Below are 20,653 nucleotides of genomic sequence, written 5' to 3'. Positions count from 1 at the left end.
TCGAAAGGGAATCTACATTACCGAGGATTCAACTGAGGGCAATGCAGATTCCTGCCGTACTTCGAGAGCAAAGATCTCTCTCGAAACGTGCACGGAAAAAAGTCGCAACGAATACCGCCGGATGGAGTAGCGTTTCGCGATCCTATTCCCTGGATGACGAAATGCGTTAAATATGTGGCGGCGCGTAGCGTTTATTCGTGAAAGTACGAGAGATCAATAAGGTGAGATTTTTCAGCGCAAAGAAACAGGTTAGCTTGCTCTGGGTATACGAGTTCGAGTAGAGAGAGAAACCGACGAGGTCTGGAACTGATTTTAACCCCCCCGCCAAGTAAGCGGTACTTAAAACTGCAGAAGCCTGAGGTAGTTTCGTTGTCGGTGGATTAAATGTAAGAAGGAAAACCGGGTGTACCCGGTGTCGAGAGAGAGAGAAAAGCGTAAATCCCACCTATACAATCAATTTTAACGACTCGTCGAAAGGAAATAAAAACTACGATCCGTAACCGCACCGCACGTTTTCCGGGGTTCAATAATTTCCTTCGCATTAAATTATTATCCTGCAACGTTTAATTTAAAAAAAATCCCCGGCGCCCCGACGAGCGAGAAACATTCAACGTCCTCGGACGCAGCACGCGAGTAGTGGCCATTTTGTGATGTTGTGTTAGTATGCCAGTGTTCTTTGCGTATGTCGTCTATGTGTAACAACGTGCGAGGCTCGCACACGCTAAAATTCACGCACGCACACCGCGTCGAGGGGACGACCTCCTGGACGGGTTGACAATAGAAAGTTGGCTCCGTGACAGTGCGCCGCTACTTCGCCGCTCGGCTCTGCTCTGCTCGAAAGCTTGCCTGCCTGTTTCTCTTTCGAGTAAAATATACCAACCAGTGTTTCGTTCGCGTACCGTGTCGTGACGCCCGTCGTTCCCCGAGTTTGAATAAACCCCAGTGTGCGTAAAACGTAATCGAGAGTATAAATTAACGTATCCCGCTGTCACGGAATCTTCGCAAAATCGCGGAACGCTGTAGAAAACACGCCGCTATATAAAATATCAATCGACGAAGCAGCAGCAGCAGCAGTGGCATCAGCGGCGACCGCGGCGATTTTTTAATTCGAAAAAACCCCATCGCGGATACTCGTATGGATTAAAAAAAAGCTCGGCAAAAGTGTGTGTTGACGTTTAACCTACGCTGTGAAAGCACAGTGCGTTCTTTCGTTCGTTCTTTCGTTCCATTTTCTTCGCTATTCCACCGTTCTGGAGTGCCTGTGTTCGTATGTGGAAAATTAGGAAAGGGAGAGAGCGGGAAGTCGGATATGTAACAGCGTGTTTGTCACGCGTGGAAATTTTTTTAAAAAAATTGAACAAATTCCAGAAGATAAAAGAAGTACCGGAGGATACTCCTGCGTCTTTAATACAATATCAAAAAGCGAGAGAGAGAGAAATAGAGGGAAATGATAATATCTATGTCAATAATAAGGCCGAAATAGTAGTGCAGTAGTAGGAGAAATACGTTACGGCCGCGCATAGACGTGGAGGATTTATGTGTAGTACGTACAGAGTGTGCAGTGTGTGACTACATAGTGCAGAGTGTAGCGAGAAACGACGGGGGTCACTAGCCTTTGGTGAGGCCGTGCTCCCGATACGCCAAAAATCTAAACTGCAATCTCTGTACAACTATTTTCACTGCTCTACAGACTGCAGGCGGCGGGTAGTTGGACCGACACTAAAATTCGTGTCTTATTCCCGTTCTCCCCCCTCCTCCACCTCAACTTCGATCCATCTCATCAACCGCCCTTACATTCTGGCATTCTGCTACTGTTGCATGCTGCAGTTGCCGAACGAGTCGAATGGTGCCAATGCTCGCTGTTTACACTGCATACCATGCACGTACACACACACACACACACAAACACTCGTAATTCGTTCTTGCAATTACCGTATTCTATTTTATATTGAAGTGGAAATTACGACACTGCACAGTGCCGCGTTACTTTCAACTAGGGACGAAAAAATATGTATGTACGTACGTATAATCTAGGATTGAAAATTAATATAATGGAAAATAGAAACTGTATTTTCTGGCTCCAAGAATCGAATAAGGAATGAATATGATTTAAATAAGTAATATGTATTTACATATTAATCCGGGCCCTACTTTGAACGATTCCGTGCTATGTGAAAGGAATTCCCCTGTATGAATTCACGCTCTTTAATTAGCGACTAAAAGGAAACTCCGTATCATCAAGCTTCGTCGTTACACATACGTACACGCAGTCGTTCGAAATAGATTAGTTTTCAATTAAGAGTAAACGCGGAATATCAATTTCAAACTAAAGTTTACACGTAATATTATCTTCATACTTGTTATTATACCTTACCGTATTTATACCGCTGCTCGTTTTATACTTTATGCCATTGTGGGTCTGATGATGGTCGGTATAAAGTCTGCATCTAGCTTCTAATACTTGTACCACAACGGCTATACACACAATATGTGGTTACATTTTACGACTACCTATATTTATATCCATATCTATACTCCACCATACGTTCGGCAATGATATAGACGCATACTTACTTGACGTTACGTATCTATAATATGTAAAATCGCGCCGAGTGTTTTACTAAGAAATAAGTCGCTCCTCGGTTCGCGGAGAATAGGATCTATAGATACTTCAACACTTTCGCGTTCGTTATACCATAACTTTTATTTCGCAGCGTGAATGAAAGGAAATACCGCGATTCTTTCCATCGGTCATTAGCGGCGAGACATAGCAATTTATTACTCTAACGGTAATTGTTTGCACTTTCTTGCATGTACGTACATACCACCCAGGGAAGAAGATCTTCGCTTTCCATCTCTATTTTCCAGACATAATAAAGTAAATAACGAGTAGAGTAGGTTGAACCTAACGATAAAAAAACGAAAAAGAATCCACAAATAATGAAGAAGTTGAAAATACCCGCGTAACTGGGATACAAATACGGTACACCATGCATGTAGGATAGTATTTTGTTGAATGAGAGTAAAAGTATGCATGCTGTGTCTCATTTCTTCTCTCTCTCTCTCTCTCTCTCTCTCTCTCTCTCTCTCTCTCTCTCTCTCTCTCTCTCTCTCTCTCTCTCTCTCTCTCTCGCTCTTTATCTCTCTCTGTAAACGAGAGAAAGGAACGAACGAACGAACAAATGAACGATGCGAATACTAGTTACGCGTCAAATTGACCTTGTCAAGGATATTCCTTCGGAATTATAATATGTAGAAGACACTGCTCTCTTCTCTCGCGTATGTGCGTAGAATAAACTGTGTACATTGGTCGTTACATAGGTGTGCGAAAACGCCGCTATTCAACGTTGTAATAATCGTCGGTATAAACAACACCGATATTACCAACCCGCGTGGCCCTTTCACTTCACCCTCCGTTCTCCATAACATTCAATAGCTGCTTCCCTCTACGGTGAAGTTATCGAAGCTTTCGCGTTTGAATGAAACTGTAGAGTGCGAAGGACAGGAAAAACCGAGCGATACGAACGACGACGCGAAAAAAGAAAAAAAAAACAAATTGTCGAGTAATTAAATTTCGAACGACTATACTCGTCGCGTGTCGCTTCTTGTTTATTCTTATTTTAATGAAAAAAAAAACAAAACAAACTGCATCGTTGACAAAAGAGAAAAAAAGAAAACCGTTTGCTGCAATCTTTGCATTCTATAGTTAAGCTACGTTACGTTGGGTACAATGGTGCATAAAACTAGATCCTCTCAACTCTTCGATGGTATATAACGTTTAATTAGTTACAATTAAATTCCAGTGTTCGTACCTGTGCAGTTTGAAGAAATACGGGCTTCTGCGTCACCCGTTTCGCGAATGATGACACATCACAGTTTTAACAAGAAGTGGTGAGCGTGATTTTACACACTGAGCTGAACTAAACTGAATTTAACTGAACTATATAACCGCACCGTGTAACACGGGATATAAACACGGGTCAATTATATGCGATTGTCGTGATTCTACGGGCACGCAACAGGTTCCCGGAATTATGAATGATTGTAATACGATACCGTGCGCGCTCTCGGAGCCCAACTATTCAAGCGATTGCAGAGTGTAGCAACTGGAGGAAAACCAAGGAATTGAAAAAAGATTTGTCGTTGCTGTCGACAATTCGTTTCATCAGCTATTGTATCGACCGACTGCAATTGCAGTTATGGCGGAGATTACAAAGACGACAGATTCAGCGTCGTCACTCGCTAACGGCTGTCCGACTGATAACACCCCCGATTCCACACCGCCTTCGATCGGTGTAAAAACCAACAGCGGTGATCTAAACTCTCGCAAAGTTGAAGAGAATGATGAAGAAGAAGAAGAAGAAGAAGAGGAAGGAGAAGAAGAAGAAGAAGAAGAAGATGACGAAGAAGAAGAAGAAGAAGAAGAAGAAGAAGAAGAAGGAGAAAAAAAAGAAAGAGGGAGGGAGGATGAAGAAACGGGAAGAGAATCTCCGTCGAAAAATGAGACAGCGTGCAGCAGCAAGCAGCTCGAGATAATAACCGCGTCAGATGAAAAATCCGAGAGTCCTCGAACAGTCGATGCAAAGTCGAATTCGCGGAAGACGGAACCGGAAATTGAGGAAGTGAAAAACCGCCTATCGCCGGTGATAGCGGAACCGCCGAAGCCGGAACTGGTCGAAGAAACTTCGATACCAGACGATTCTAGAGACTGCAAGAACGCGGAAGTCCTCGAGGATGCAGAGGAGCTCGAATTAGATCCCACTGATCCTCCCGAGACGACGTCTAACGAGAAGGAGGTCGTTGCGGACGGAACGACGCGGGTTGTCGAACCGGAAGAAAAAACTGACGAGGAAAGAGAACCTGATAAAACACAGGGGGGGAAATCAAGTACGGATATCGGCGATGAGGTGCCGCGTGTGAGTAAAGAGAGCGACGATCGGAAAGAGGAGGAAGTCGAGGACGACGAGGAGGAGGAAATGGCAGAGGAGGATGACGAGGAGGAGGACGAGGACGACGAGGATGAGGAAGACGATGACGAGAACGAGAACGAACAACTCGAGCTTGGAATTGTAGGTCCGCCAACGGCTGTAAGCGAGTTGATAAACGAGGAGGAACTGCGATGCGGTGAGTCCGTATTGGTCCCCGAAGGTAACGACGGCCAACCGGAAAATGTTCAGGATCACGTAGCCGAGTGGGTTCAGAATTCGGCGAACAGTAAAATCGACGAGCTTACGATCGAGGGGGAGGACGAGGACGAGACTGAGAACGATAACGATAACGATAGGCTGGAGATCGACGCCGAGGATGAGGACCTTGGTACCTCCACCAACGCCAAGGAGAGCCATGAGAAAACGGTCGAACCATCCGCTACCAGAAAGTCGAAGAGAGTCGTCAGCAACATCATAAAAAGGAGCATCAAGTGGTGAGTTGAAATGAAAATGAAACTGAAACTTGAAAAAACAATTATCATGGTATTCAGTGGTTATCCTTTGAAGGTTCTGAAAATTGTTCATGAATTTTCCTTGCGTTCTGACTGTATAATGCTATTTTTAATGTCCTTGAAGTTGTTAGGGATTTTCTTACCGGACACCACGATGTATACTTGTACACATGACATGCTCGTTGGATAATTCGTTCAAACAACGCTTTATAGACACCAAAATTTCTGTATCACCTCTCCAACACTTCGATCCCAACGAACAGATCGTTAGGCGTGCGTGCTGTGTTCGTTGACGATGCAGCGGTCAGTCCCACATCTCTTCCAATCATCGCACTTTGACCCTCTTTATTTATTGTGTAGCGTACGTACGTACGTACGTACATATATAACGGCTATCGTCGTTTCGATGGTTCCGATGCGCGTGGGTAGTATCGAATGCCTGGTGACTGTTCCTGTTTCCTACGTGTAAACGACGCCCCTGCCATCGGACCTCGGGGGCCGGCCCGTCTTATCATCACCAGCGACCGACGTGGTATGTACGAGTGGGATAAGCGCCCCGCACGAAATGCACTGGTATGGCTACACATATAGTGACGGAGATTGTGTGCGGGCAAGCATTCATCAGCGATGACGATGGCGACGACAACGACGAGGACGTGCCCGATGCAGGAGGCGGTGAAGACGATCTGGAAAAGGCAAACATTGACACGTGATAAGCCCTCCTCTCCTCGTCGATAACTTAATGCGCGCGCATCTAACCGCCTAAACCCAATTCTGACCGATCCCTGCGACCCTGGGCCCCTGAAGCGTCCCTGACTGGAGCACCGGCGCAACCCGAAAGAATGTCGAATATCTTGGCTTACCCGCGATCGGCGGATCCAACAGAGATAAAGATCAGCCCTCGAGATATAACCGCACCTCGGTGACTGATGATCTCTCGGTGGATAGAGAGAAACAGACAGAGAGAGAGAGAGAGGGAGAGAGAGATGGCTGGAAATTTCAGATGCGCGGTATAACTATTCAATGGTCAGATATTATATCGTTTACTGTATATATACGGTTCTCCATGATGCTTTTTTGCGAGTCATTTGGTAACGCAGTTTTCTTTCTTTACGCCACGACGGTGGATGACGATGGTTCACCGTGATGGTGGTCTAACTTCTCGCGTACGTTGTAATGTATAAAACATTAGTATTATATGTATTGCACAATCGGTCGGATTTCAGATGATATTAAATATTTATACAATATTAGCGAAGCTGCGTGCATCTGAATCAATACAATGACGATAATACACTTACTTGAAACGTGTGATGAAACCATGTTACCGATACCACGATCGGAACCATTCTAGATTCGTAAATTACAGAGATAAACTCACGCGGATATACTCGATAACCGTATAATGTCGCGACTACGGCAACACGGTTTAGACGCCATTTTGCGCTGGACGAAATGGTTCTCCGTGCATGCATAATATAACGTGTACAGAAATAGGATGAAGATCGAAACACTTTACGAGGTGATTTTACAACTATTTCCTTCATCGGTGATTGCGGTTCGTCCAAAATTTAAATTACAGAGGATTAGGATTATGGCTGTAAAACTCTTCAAGGATTTACCAAGGAGTGGCACTAAGAAGGAAACAAAAGGACCAAGTACAGTTCCTTCAGGTTTACAAGCGTACTTTGAGCAATTGTCAGTTTTACCGTTACAGTAACAATGGTTCGACAAATCCTGTAGACATTACGAAAATCTTGGAATTATCGATTTATCTCACAGACTTATTGCGAGCCTGAATCTGGTAGCAATAAATTCTTCTTTTGTTTTTTTTTTCGAAAGTCATCGCCGACGTCATCTGCGAGTGCAACGTGTCTCCGAAATTCTGAAATGCCGTGAGTCCTGCACCACTAGTACCGTTCGCCACCATAATGGATTACCACCACTGCAGGGCCATAACGAACGAACAAAGGATCGAGACCCCCGGGGGTCGTTGGGGCCGAGGATTCCCACCGCGCAAAGGCCGATGGCTGCACATCTATACCTGCGGACAGTGTCCCGTATAGGAGTACGTACATTGCATAAACCCGACCGCGGCCGAACCCGAATACTTAGCCGGGCCATGGAAGGCATGCGGAATATCTGGCCGAGCGAAAGTATACGCAGTGTGTACTGGCACCGTCATTTACTCGTCGCCCGTAGGGGTATTACCGCTATTTCGGTACCATCCGCAGGTATATAAGAGAAGGTCCCCTCAAGGAGCCAGCAATGCGCACTCGGTGAAACACCGTTCCCCTGATATACAATATTAGACTGTAGAAACCAGGCTCCATGGCTTAAGCTCTATGCGTGGTCGGTTGGGACGGGAATTTTCAAGGGACCGTCCGACCCCGGCTTATCCAGGTACCGGGAAACAGGCCATATAATCGGCAATCCGAAGTCCTCCTTTCATTTGCAATTGCAATCGATTCCCGTTGTTCCTTGGAAACGTGTCCCGTTATAATTTGCGGTACAGTGTTATATATTTTCCGTCTTCTTCCTCCTCCATTATAATTCTTCTATCGCAGAAGAAGGTCCGGTACGGCTTCCGCCCGTCATCCTAACGTGTATAAGAACGACGTCAAATCGGTTCGATTCTTTACCCCCTACATTCTTGTTAGTCTACGCGCGGTGCAATGCAACCTGTATTCGGCACGTTAGACCGTGAAGGGTGCAGTCAGTTCTCGGTCCCGTTGTTCGGGTGGCTCAACTTCTCGCGTCTTTCTTGTATTCTCTCTCCATCCCTCTCTCTCTCTCTCTTCTTTTTCCTCCGTGGCAACGACACGAAGAAGTGAGCGATGGTTGGACAGAGGGGTGTTCATCCCTCGCCCGGGGGTCGGATGAACCTGAAACGCGTCGCGTAGTTGTTGCTGCGGTAGCCGCCACTCGTACACGACGTGCAGCAGTAAGAAGGGGTGGTTGTTCAGGCAGGCAGGCAGGCAGGCAGGCAAGCAGCGGGTATTGATCCTTTGAGGGTGACGCTGCTGCGGCCATCATGATGGAGAGGGGCGCAGGACGAACGAACGAACCAACTATAGCTGAGGAAGGCAGCGACGTGTCGGCTGACGATGGTCTTCACGTCGTAACCGGCGAACGAACAAGGATCCGGATGGTTCCTCTTCTCGAGGAAGACGATACGTGAGATGTATCATTGCACATCCGATGCACGTGGCGCAGTACACGCGGTGCTCTTTCTCTCGATGACGAAGAGATCGGTTTTCTCGCGCGATGCGTTGTCTCTTTTCCTTTCTCTTCTACTTTCCCTTCTTTCTTCCTCTCTCCCCTCCTCTCTCTTTCTCGCTCGCTCTCTCTCTCTCTCTCTTTCTTTCCCTCTGTAGTCTGCACAGGCTGTTGCTTGGTCTTTGCGGGTGTCGAGTTACGCTGGCGAGCAATCAGAGGGCGGCAAGAGGAGAAGGAGGGAAAGGAGACTGGATGGAGGGGATGGAACGCCCGGCCATCGTTCTCCAGCTGCGCTTCGTTCCGTAACCCCGATCATGACGACGACGACGACGATCTTTGCCGCGGGTTGATATACGCGATGGGCTCTGGTTCCCTCGTCCTGAAACGAGGTACCACCATCCTTGAAACGCGAACTTGAAACGTTGCGGTGTGATTTCCGAGGTTATCCGGGCGATGGAGGCTGAACGGCACGTATACGTACAGGCTGCCGGACCGGAAGTAGCTCCGTCTTTGTCGCCGGCAGGGCCTCCGTTCCGTCTCTTCTCTTCTCCTCTTCTCTGGACGGTTGTACACGCTTTGGACACTACGGAGTTGCGTGCGTGTGCAACGCTTCGTATCTCTCGCTCTCTCGCTTCGCACACAAAGCTCTCTCGTGTACCGCCTCCTCCCCGGTTGCGGTTCGCTATCGCGACTAACCAGCCCAAACCTGGCATGCCGTGCCGTTTAGCTCCTAATCGCATAGACGGAGAAAAAATATATGTATGTATATATATATATATGTATTATATACATCGCTGGAGGTTTTTGGTGTCCGTACACCGCGGCAAGGGCGGGTCCAAGGTCATATCTGAACGCTCAGTCATACCCACATCCTCTTCCGTCTTTTTCTAACGACGTTTCAAGGCGCGTCGAACATTGAACATTACGTCGTGCCGCAGCAACGGTATAGTTAGTTTGCGCCGTGTAACAATCCTTCTCGTTTCGCCCTTTCGCGCGGGTTCAATGGACCCCGTCATGTAACAACGTCGAAATAGGATAGCCGAAGAAGGGAGAGAACTGGGCTTGGTAGCGCTGGTTGAAAAGCCCGAGGTAACAGAGACTAGGAGGAGGACCACCGGCTGGCTGGAGGGGAAACCGGCAAATTCTCTGGGGGTGGCGAACCCCTCTAGAGGAGGACTTATTGGTCTCTCGTACGTCCGTCCTCCCCGCTCTCTGCTCTCTATCTATATATCTCTCTCTCTCTCCCCGTCACCCTTTCCCTTCCCTTCCCTTCCCTTCCCTTCCCTTCCCGTCCCGACCCTTCGTTTCGCTTCTCCCTCGTTCTCACACTCCGTCTATATCTCTCTCCTCTCCTCTACCCCGCCGCGGCAGCAGCAGCGGTACCAACACAATGACTCGAAGCGGCAGCATCAGCATCACCATCGGCATCAGCAGCAGCAGCAGCGGCGAACCCCGAATTTATACATGTATGGGTGTAGAGTCCACGCAACGGGACACGATGCAGGCAGCTGCTTCCCCTGCTGCCGACCGACCGGCCGGCATCAGCGTCAGTGGCACCAGCGGCAGCATCAGCGGCGTCATAGGAGACCAACGAGGACCACCGCAGACCGTAGGCATTGCGTCGTGTCGCGTCGCGTCGCTTCGCTTCGCCACCGGCCTTCTTTCCCGCCTCGAGTTCTCCGTCAGCCCCTCTGTTGGTTGCGCGTCGCGACGCGGCGTGGTTTCCTCTGCTTCCTTCGCCGCCTCGATCCCTCGCTCTTCGCCCCGCGCCTCCCGCTTCGCTCGCCTGCCTGCCTGCCTGACTGCCTGACTGCCAGCCTGACTCGCTTGCTCGCTCGCTCTCCCTGTCATCTTGGTGTTCGGCATAGGCCAGTCGCGACGTGCGTCACCCAGGAACGGACGAGCGGAGGCCGCCGTGCACTCTTCGCTCAAGTTCGGTTCTGAGCTTCGTCACGATACTTCACGACGACACTTCGGGGTCATCAGACGGTTTTCTCCGTTAGACACTGGCACTCGGTGTCCAATCGGCATTCGGAGAGGAGGGGGAGGAGCAGGGGAAGAAAGTGGGGGAGGGAAACAACGACCGGCAACCACCACGCGCCCCCAAAGACACGGAGAACCAGGCCGACCCGCCGGTACTCATGCCGCTGCTGTTGTTGCTGCTGCTTCGCTTCGCGTCAATCCGTATTAACTACTCGAACGTCTGTGGAGTCTGGTGTCTGGGTGTCTGGTGCCACAAGACGGCCGCCATTTCACTTTAAGTCTCCTTGTTATTGGCAGATGCGCGACGAGAGCCAACGAGAGCGATATACTACAGTGCCGTAACTAGCTACGGTTGTGAACCGCCTTTCATCCGTATCACGCGTTCGCAGTTGCCCGGTTCGGTTGGTTCCATCTACCACTGATCGTCCGCTGGCTGTTGCTACTGACTCTGGACGCGTAGCTCATTGTTGTTTTCTTCATATCGGTCACACGTGTTACGGACGACGGGAGTTTTTTCATCGCTGATTATTATCATTGTTGTGAAGAGTGTTGATGATTGTACGTATAGTTACTTTACCGTCATCGGCATTGACATTGTCGTGAATTTCGTGTCGTTTCGGCGGACCTCGTCACAGCCACCCTCTATCGCAGTGTTTGTGTTCTCCCTGCCGGTAAACTCTCGAGTCGCGTTACTCATCGGGTGGTTACACACCGTCATCGTTACCGTCATCGTGGATGATGGTCAACGTGGTCCAAAGGTTTGGTTCAACCTACAAGGAAACGTGACGATACCAGTGACAATAATAAACGCCATTAGAGTTTCATGTAATTAAACAAAGGCAAGGGCGAACTCAACCGATAAGATAATATCTCCGTGGTCGTTCGGTCTGTGCCATCGAGAACTGAGTACAGAGTGAACTCCGTGTTACCGCGTACCAAACACGCTTCGAAGTGGAATTGGAATCGGAACTATGAACGGCGCGGCCATGGAGGCACGCGTCCTTGTTCTCGTTAAAAGTTACAGTGGAAGGTTGTGTCGCTGCAGGTAACTGTGAACGTGCCGAGCGTTGTTCATCTTCGTCGACGTAAGCTACGAAAGTGAAGTGGCGTGAACGACGACGTTAAGCGTCGTTAAGGGGATCAAAGAGACCGTGAGCTACACCGAGAGAGAGAGAGAGAGAGAGAGTGAGAGTGTCCGATACCCGAAGACGTTGGTGCAAAGGATAAAACTGTGTTGTTGCGTAATAAAAGAAAAGAGGGAAAAAAAAGAAAAAGAGGAATAAAGATGCCGCAATGCGCCGTTGCAACGTGTCGCAACAGCCACCGAAGGACCCGGGGTCGTCGTATCCGTTACCATCGATTCCCCCAGCTACCGGAAGTCCGTTCCCGTTGGGTCCGCGCCTGCGGTCGGGTTCCGCTTTCGAACGGCAATGCCCCGTTCAACATACAGACGGCAAGGATATGCTCTCTCCACTTCACCAACGAGTCGTACGAGAAGGACGTCGAGCACATGGTGCTCGGTCTTCCGGCACGAAGTCGGCTTCGAAGGGGTGCCGTGCCGACCGTATGCGTACCGGTTTCAGTCCAGCCGGTAACAAAGATGCTGGTCGAGGACGCAAAGCGGTCGCTTCTCAAGGTCCCTCCCCCCCAACCCAAGCAGATTCGCAACGATCGCAAAACCCCGACAAGTACCGATGTCCCGGTCAAAGAAGGCAACGTGGGCGAAAACGTCGTCGTTGTTCAGGGTGGTAAAAAGAAATCACTTGCATCCGGTGCTCGGTTTAACAAAGCTGCTGTAACGTCGTCCGTTAACGCGATCGCCGCTGACGGTGAACAGAAAATGGCGGGAATCGACGTCCTACTCGCCCTAGGACTTAAACCAGCCCCGCGGTGAGTCAGCGCTCAGCTCGCCCTCTTCTTCAACCTCCCCCCACCACCCTTTGCTCCGGGTCTCCTTATTCACTATCCTCCCTTTCCCCTGTCGTCGGTCGCTGCACTAACCCTCGCCTACCCCCTTGCCCCTGACCCTCTCTTTCTTGGTAATCTCGTTACCGAATTTCTCCCTACGCGTTTGTCGTCCGCCTACCTTTCTTCTTCCTATCTTCCTTACTCTTTCTTCATACTTTTTCCGCATATTATACTTGCATCCTAATCTGTGTCGTTGTGCAGGAATGCAACGTGTACGCAAACACGTTCGTCTTTGTAGTGTACTAGTTTGTGCGGTTTACATGGATGTACGTCATACATATCCATGTATATGTATATAGGACGATTATCCTGGAGAATATGATCTTTGCGACATCCTCGGACCCTTTTTGACATTTCCGATTTCCCACTGACGCGCATTGGTTGCGTTCGCTCTGCGAAAAAATCTAAAATATTTTACGGATACTAACTATGGTTTGGATGCAACGTCGTTATTATTATTACCACATTTGTCTGCGGTGTAACAAGATTCTTAAAAATGCAATGCGCTGCCTCGTATAATCACATGCAAGCCGATCATACCACAGATTGGTATCAGATATTATTACGTCGTTGCCCCTACTTGGAAAAAATATGTATTTAATATATACCTATATATATTGTACCAATTACCACTTATCGCAATAGTGTCAATTAGTAGGTTGAGTAAACAGATTATCGCCTTTGTCAGCGTACGATGATGCACCTAATATACGCATACGTTTCTCGTTTGAGAAACGAATTTGCCCACAAACAAACGCACGGACGCGCACACATATATACGTATGACAAGTTTTATGGTTTTACAAACGATTTTCCAAAATTTTCAAACCCTAATTTTCAAATTTGAGGACGATAATAGTACGGTTTATTCTGGGTATACTATTATGAGACACAAATATGCCATATAATTCACAATACCGTGTATAAAATTTTACTGACCATTACCGTTATTTCCACAGTCTCAATAAAATGCACGCCATGGATACGTCTGGGATCGGCAAAGGTGGCGCGGGAAGTGAGAAGGTGGCTAAGAAGGGTGAGAAAATCGTTCAGGGTAAACGAGAAAAGACAACGCCGGTGAATAGCAAAAGTTTGGTGAAAGAACAGCGGAAGAACGCGGGCTTAGGGGTCGTTAACGCCGAATCTACGGCGACGGCTCTACCGATTTCGCATCAGAGGAATCATCGCGATCGTAAAAATCATCAGAATCATACGAATCATCGTAGAAACGGCGGCGAACCACCCGCGGATCCAGCAAGGAACTACGGCGTGAAAAAAGAGCCGACATCGGAACCGGAAACCGACCTGGAACATGAGAGGGACGCCCTACCGGAGCTTAGGAAACGTAGCGGTTCCAATAATACGACGAAGAATCTCAAGTCAGAAAGGTTGTCGAAAAAACGACGGTCCACCGATGAGATTATGCAAAATTCTAACGGTAGTTCGAAACGCGCCTGCCTTGAACAGAGGGAGGAACTCATTTCGTCTATCGTCGGTGGTGATAAAATTACAACCGAGGAACTCGCCGTCAGGGCCGAACAGCTGCGCGCTGAGTTACAGGTGATATTTTTTTTCTATATCTCTCTCTTTTATTTATTTATTTGTTTTTTTTTTTTTTTTTTTTTTTTTACGGCAGACAAGTTTTCTCTTCAGTTTCGTAATTTTGTTACGCGCGGACTTTTTACACACCTGTAAAATTGATGTAAAAGTTTGTATCCACGATTAGAAGTGGAAAATGGGACATTAAAATCCAATTACCAACATCAGATGATTGAATATTGTGATACCGTACGAGTATCATAAAGTTTGTCATCCCCTAAGTCATCCATGCAACCTTTAAGGTATCACAGCTCTTTTAAATATTATACGTAATTTTAAAACTGTGTTCGCATATTCTGACCAGGCATTAGACCAGCTGGCACGTGACAAGGAGAAGGAATGGAACGAGATTCTCAGCATGAGAAAGTTGAAGGAAGAGGCCTATCTGAGGATCGAACGAAGGCGGCAGGTCGTCGGTTTTATGGAAGGTAACAGTTGCCAGCTTAACGAGTCCTCGTCCGTACTACCGACTGGGAGTATTTCGCTGGAACAGGAGTGGGACAACGCGAAAGAGAAAAGTAACTCGACTGAGGCGACCTTAAGCGACAAGAGTACATCGAGGCCGCAGGTGAGAGAGCGAGAGAGAAAGATTTGAGTTTACATTTATTCGCGCTTACAGCTAGATCGAATACCGTGAGAAAATTGGGCTTACAATATTGCTAGTGTTGTTATTGCCGTTGTTTTTCTACGTATATATTTATATCAACAGGTGACCTCTAAGCAAAATGAAAACGGACAGAAGGAGTCCTCGGACGGCGGGCAAAATTCGGAGAACAGGCAAATCGGGGAAGGTCGACAGGGTCCCATGGTCGACGTGCGAACAATCATCGCCGATTACAGGCTTCGGCATCCCGAAACTGTGCCTCGAAGGTACGCGAATCGCGAGGCAGGGAACCGTCTTCGGTATCATTAGCCCAAACGCGCATGTAGCTTGTTGTAGAAACAGTTCAAGGTGATGCATAGGAATGATGTGATTTCGAATAAATTACAAACTGTGACAATTCACACTTCTTCGTTAACAGTTTTGATGATGATTTACTATAGGTAATAGTGAGAATTGAGCTAAATACATTCTTTGGAATATCAAAAAAGCAATTCCTGAATCCGACGCGAAAATAAATATCAACATCACGTTAAGTGTTACGAAGAAATTCGAAAACTGTGATTTAGAGAGGCAAGATTATTCACTTTTCCTTATTCCAGAAGTAGGCGAATGAGAAATTCTGTTAATGTCGGTTTGGGCGCCGGAGGTGCGGTCGTCGAAACGACCCAGATTGGAGCCGATTCTCGACCTTCGAGCACGGATTCCTGCAAGAGCAGCTCAAATCCAACTGACCCTAGCAATTCTATGAGCTTTAAAGACGTTCTTGTACAGTTTGCGAAGCTAAGCCAGCAGCAAGGTAGCTAACCTCGTGATTTTTCGCGCAATTCAAATTCTACACAATCTTCGTAGATATGATAGACATAAAAATTTATTTATACCGGCAATTTCAGGGGAAGCGGTGAAAACGCCACAGAATTATCCGGACGTAACACTTCATCCTGTATTACCGACTCCGGCTCCGCCTCAAGCGGCTACGGTACAGCAATCCGGGTCTTTGCTTCACGGTATTTTGACTAAAACCCAAACTGTACGGCCAACGACGTTCTCGCCAACGTTGGCGAGGCTATTGACCGCACCCGAAAGAGAGAGATGCAACCCCGTAGCCACATCCACACCCCAACAGCAGACCGCTACTACACAGCATTTACTACAGGCCTACCAGGGGACCAATCCCGTTTCCATCAGCGACCTTTTATCTTCCTCCAAAGTGAGCTCGAGAGAAAATTTTTTACGTCGTTGAGTGGTGTTTGGTAGTGGCAATTTTTCTTGGTGTTATTTTTTTTCCCCCATATTTTTCACAACGTTCAGCCAGGAGGATCTGTGCAAACTTTGGAAATCTGATTAAACTGGCAAAAGTCAAGTAATTCACTTAAAAATTGAATATCTACAATGCTGTGTGGGTGTTTCTTTTTTAAATCACGCCTAATTTGTTTCGACTCAATAGTTTCCCAACCAGGTAATCTGCACAGAATTTTGATCCCCTCATGATTTGCAATCATTTCATTGTATCTTTTTATACATCGTTCATACAATTTTTAAAACGTTAATTACCGGTTCAGAAAATCTTGTTAATTAAAGCAATTCCGTCAGTAAAAGTTTTTAACAAACCCGAATACCCCGTTCGCATATTCTCTATGTATCTATGTAGAAATGGAATTACTTGTTCCGGGCCCACTACTTCAATTCATGTATTCGTATTTCAAATAGTAAGAGTAGCAAACATCACTGTTATTTCTTTTCTCCCTCCCAAGGCTTTTTAATTCCCTTTCATGTGGGTTTCTAAGTCACAAAATTAACGTAAATTCGTTTCAGGCACGGACGGAAATAACAATAACGCCTGTGGTTAACACCCCGATTGTTCAGTCTCATTCGAACAGCCTTATTCACGTGGTAAGCCACAGCTACTTACTCATTTTCTTAGATATGAAAAAAATAATCATTCTCATTCTCAAGCACGATTAAGTGAGGATTATCCAGGGATATGTATACATACTGAGATGACCCAATAAATAAATAATTATTGGCGTAAATCCATTCTTCGAAAATTTCGGATTGAATTGAATGTATATGAATTAATTCGAATACAATTTAGTCCGGAATCTGTTGTACACCACATTCTGGGATCTGTTTTTGCTTAGTGGGTTATATCAAATGTCTACCGATTTATAATGTTTTTTTTTCTACAATCATTACAGGAAGACGTAGAGGAGGAAACGACGGTAATCGAAGAACGAAGCCGATCAACAAATGCCAGGGACGACAGTCCACCGCGTTGTCAAGGGTGCCAAGATCGGGCCGCGCAATTCGTCTGCGCGGGTTGCGGTAACCAGTGGTACTGCAGTCGAGAGTGTCAGGTAATTATAACTTATACTGTCGTAGTACTCGGGATAAACTTGTATTGTTGTAAATGGACTTTGTAACGATTTAAAAAAATGATTTTACCGATTGCAGGTATCCGCGTGGGACGAGCATTCCGAGGTCTGCTCTGGGTAGGTATAATGGTGAAGGTGAATTTCAGAGTCGAATCGGTATTACCAAAAGGAGAATTTTCAGATGCGAAAGTAAGAATAAAAAAGAAAGAAAAAAACGAAAAAAGAAAAAGATGAATCGAAAATGAATCTAGTCACGAGGAGGACACCAAGAAGGGGAGGAAAAGGGACAGAGGAATATTACCTATATTTTTTACCCATTTCAAAATAATTGAACAAAAAAGAAGAATGAAAGAAAATAACATGTATAAGAATAATTCCTACTCGCAAAGGATAATTGACTGTCAGGTCGTTATACCGTGATTATAAAAATTGAAAGAACGTTTGTTAAATTATTACCGATGGTCATTGCAACACGTGTTCTTGCGAGCAATTGAACGATTTCGCTCTACAGTTTTGTACAATTATTCATTATTTTTTCTTCTTTTTTTAAGTTCAAATATGCATTGTAGTGAATACAAGACCCGATACGTACGTTGTTGATAATGTATTCGATTAAATTTAGATAGGTGAAAATTTCAAATAACATTGAAAAGAGATATATTATCCAAAACTAATCGATGATGATAAGTATGCAAACGGGCACAAAACTCAAGGTCCTGCAACAGAGCGTCCCTACTATGACGAAATCTGTTAATAACAGGTTTTATGAGAAATGAAAAAAATTACACCTGTTAATATGTGTGTCAAAGAAACGTAAGAATATGACGAAGCCTATGTTGGCTGTGTGCTGACAAACGTTTTTAAAAATTGATTGGTATATATATTTCTTATCGAGCGATGTATCCTCCTAACTTGTGCGCGGCGTATCAGCTTGTAAACAGCTTATGTATTTACAGAAAAACGGAAGAAACAAAATAATAAGGCTCGACCGACGTGTATAATACCTACATACGTGTAACGCGCATATAACTATTTTATACAATATTTGTTACCATCGTGTACATTAAAACTAAAAGAAAAACAATATTAGACTTAAACTAGAAGTGTAAGACGTTTTTTTCCCGTTTCGTTTCCTGTAATTTAGTTTGTAATATGTATGTATTCCGTTTCAATCTCAATTTTTTGTTTTTGTTACTATACTTAGTCCCAAGTTTATTTTATTTTTTTTCCCCCAAAAATCCAAAAAATAATCTGTAGCTAAAGAGTTCCTACAGGTCAAAATGTACGTTATATTTTAACCGTTTCAAGATGAAATGAAATAAACAATATGATTTCTATTGTACTCACACGGCTATTATAAAAAATACTTGTATGTGAAGTTGGTCCACCCTTAATCCCTGAACGTAAATTGACAAAGGCACCCACTACCGTGGTTGAAAGTCACTTTCTCTCTCCTTCTCGTTGGACGTAAATTGGACTCTGATTACCAATTCTTTGGGAAAAAAAGTTGATCAGGAATTCTGTGAATTACACAAAGTCATTGGAAGTAAAGATTGTCAGGAATTTGACGGTATGACATGACGGGGCAAATGGATATCGGAAAGAACTGAGGCAGTAGAAAAAGATGCAAGGGCAACCTTTGGAGGGCTGCTGTTATTATTCATATGTAAAATATGGATCAGGTCACGCCTATAACGTTGATTAGAATTTGCGCTATGAGCCAGCAGGTTGTAGCAGTGCTTGGAGTGTGGATCCTTGTAAGTATTCTCGTGTCTAACCGAGGCACTTGAAGTTCGGCACGTAGCCAGACAAACTTGAAATCGATCAAGAGTTCGCAATCGATGGCGAAACACATTTTCTTCTGCCTTTTTTGTTCTGCGACTCTGATCATAAGCGGATTTTATCTCTGGCTCATTTGCCTACAGAAAAACGAAAAAAAAAAAGTTAAGTAGGATTGCCAACTGAGTCTGAAAATTTTTCAAACGACACATACCTTTCCTGGGCGTAAACAACATGACACGCAGTATTCAAAGACTGCGCAACATCCTTCAGCATTGCAAGTTTGGCAACTATGACGCTCTCGTTTAACTAACGTCTGTATATTTGTGTCAGTTTCTTCTGTTTTAACATTTGCAGCAGACATCTCTTCCGAACAACATCCTGATGGCAGAACTTCACCTCTGGTACACACATATCCATGTTCGTCCACAATCAGTGCTTTGCCCTGCAAAATTTCAATTACATTGATTAAATTGTTCAAAAATATCTCTAAACACCTTCGTTACCTGTATGGAATTTCGGCAAGTATTTCTTGCTGGATGACTGCCGTTAAGAGCAGATGTCGCCTCTTCATCGGGGTCAATATCATCATTCAGTACCTGCATTTCCCAGAGGTACGGTTTGTCAGTCGAAAAATAAAGCTGGTCATCATCGGCGTCGCTCTCTACCAAAGCTCCTTTCTTTGAAAAGGAAAGAAATACGAAGAATTGGTAATAAATTATTGATGTTTCTTAAAGTATCATCAAACAAATACATTTATATTACTTTTTTCTATATGTATAATGCGAAGTTTTAATTATCTATCTCTCTCTCAATGATGCTTTTCATGACATGCATACGAATTGTTATTTTTAGAAGTTGCGTCATATGTAAATTTTATGTGTACCGCCGATAAATGTGTAATTGAATTAACAATGTTTACCTCATGCTGGAGTAAACTCAGCGCACAGTAAGTTAGAGAAACCGCGAATATAACACCAAGAACGAAACGACGTCTTAACAGTCTGACCACTGTCGTCCAACTTGGCATTATTGAGGCTTATGCCGTTGAATATTTCTTCGGAGGTTTAGTTTAAATTTTTAGGTCCCCGTCTTTCAAGGCACTCAGATCTTGACAAGGTGTTATTTATTTTTAAACCTCATAGTAACCTACAAAGCATCAGATCACGGTCCCACTGCGACGCCATGTCAACAATCAAGGATTATAAATCATTAATGAGTGCAATGTGCGTGTAAATTACTGATTTCTATCTATACACTGGATGCGATATCCCGTGTTATTTTTATTTATTTTTTTTTGTGACAAATTGAAGTTGTAATGCGGCCATGTTGCTTGTAGTCATTTGTCAAATGTTGCGAGCAGCGAAATAATTTCGCGGGAAACGGTATAAACTGCTTGAAAATAGATAGCGGTAACTGAGGATATAACAACGTACTTAATACAAAATTTGTCACGAAAATATAGAAAATATTAAATGCCAATGAATCTAACTGGTGTTACCAACGGCGAGAGATCTTGATCATTGTTGATTCGGAGATGTAACTTCGTGTAAAGCCCGCGTGATGCGTGCTCAACAGTTCCCAAGTGACGGTTTTGGACGTTTTGGATTTCTCTCTGTTTTGGATATCAACCAGTACGCTGTAATCTGACATCTGTTTTCGATTCGTAGCCTGACGAATCGTAACGCA

At 45.3% G+C, this 20,653-nt stretch overlaps 2 protein-coding genes across 11 annotated transcripts; one reads left to right on the top strand and one right to left on the bottom strand.

The window, feature by feature from the left end:
• Positions 1 to 237: 237 nt before the first annotated feature.
• LOC107220911 (trichohyalin) lies at positions 238 to 18,681 on the top strand. Of its 9 annotated transcripts, none has more exons than XM_046741603.1 (11): positions 238 to 328; positions 3,804 to 5,422; positions 13,570 to 14,170; positions 14,514 to 14,777; positions 14,919 to 15,079; positions 15,413 to 15,609; positions 15,704 to 16,020; positions 16,626 to 16,703; positions 17,009 to 17,167; positions 17,265 to 17,302; positions 17,367 to 18,681. In XM_046741603.1, exons 2-11 carry the CDS (start codon positions 4,200 to 4,202, stop codon positions 17,428 to 17,430), a joined length of 3,102 nt encoding a protein of 1,033 aa, XP_046597559.1. In that variant the 5' UTR covers positions 238 to 328; positions 3,804 to 4,199; the 3' UTR covers positions 17,431 to 18,681. The 9 variants fall into 9 exon arrangements, with proteins under 9 accessions (XP_046597559.1, XP_046597557.1, XP_046597556.1 ...); XM_046741601.1 differs by having other exon boundaries at positions 239 to 360; XM_046741600.1 differs by having other exon boundaries at positions 242 to 386.
• Positions 17,510 to 20,192, bottom strand: LOC107220908 (SREBP regulating gene protein). Of its 2 annotated transcripts, XM_046741637.1 has the most exons (5): positions 19,887 to 20,192; positions 19,471 to 19,644; positions 19,179 to 19,409; positions 18,823 to 19,104; positions 17,510 to 18,705 (listed from the first exon to the last, which is right to left on the bottom strand). In XM_046741637.1, the coding sequence occupies exons 1-5, from the start codon at positions 19,992 to 19,994 to the stop codon at positions 18,697 to 18,699; spliced, it is 804 nt and encodes a 267-aa protein (XP_046597593.1). In that variant the 5' UTR covers positions 19,995 to 20,192; the 3' UTR covers positions 17,510 to 18,696. The 2 variants fall into 2 exon arrangements, with proteins under 2 accessions (XP_046597593.1, XP_015515169.2); XM_015659683.2 differs by having other exon boundaries at positions 17,510 to 19,104; positions 19,887 to 20,028.
• Positions 20,193 to 20,653: the final 461 nt, after the last annotated feature.

Source organism: Neodiprion lecontei, chromosome 5, assembly GCF_021901455.1.
Source record: "Neodiprion lecontei isolate iyNeoLeco1 chromosome 5, iyNeoLeco1.1, whole genome shotgun sequence".
In the NCBI taxonomy this organism is placed as follows: Eukaryota; Metazoa; Arthropoda; class Insecta; order Hymenoptera; family Diprionidae; genus Neodiprion; species Neodiprion lecontei.
This window is presented reverse-complemented; position numbering and strand designations above follow the sequence as displayed.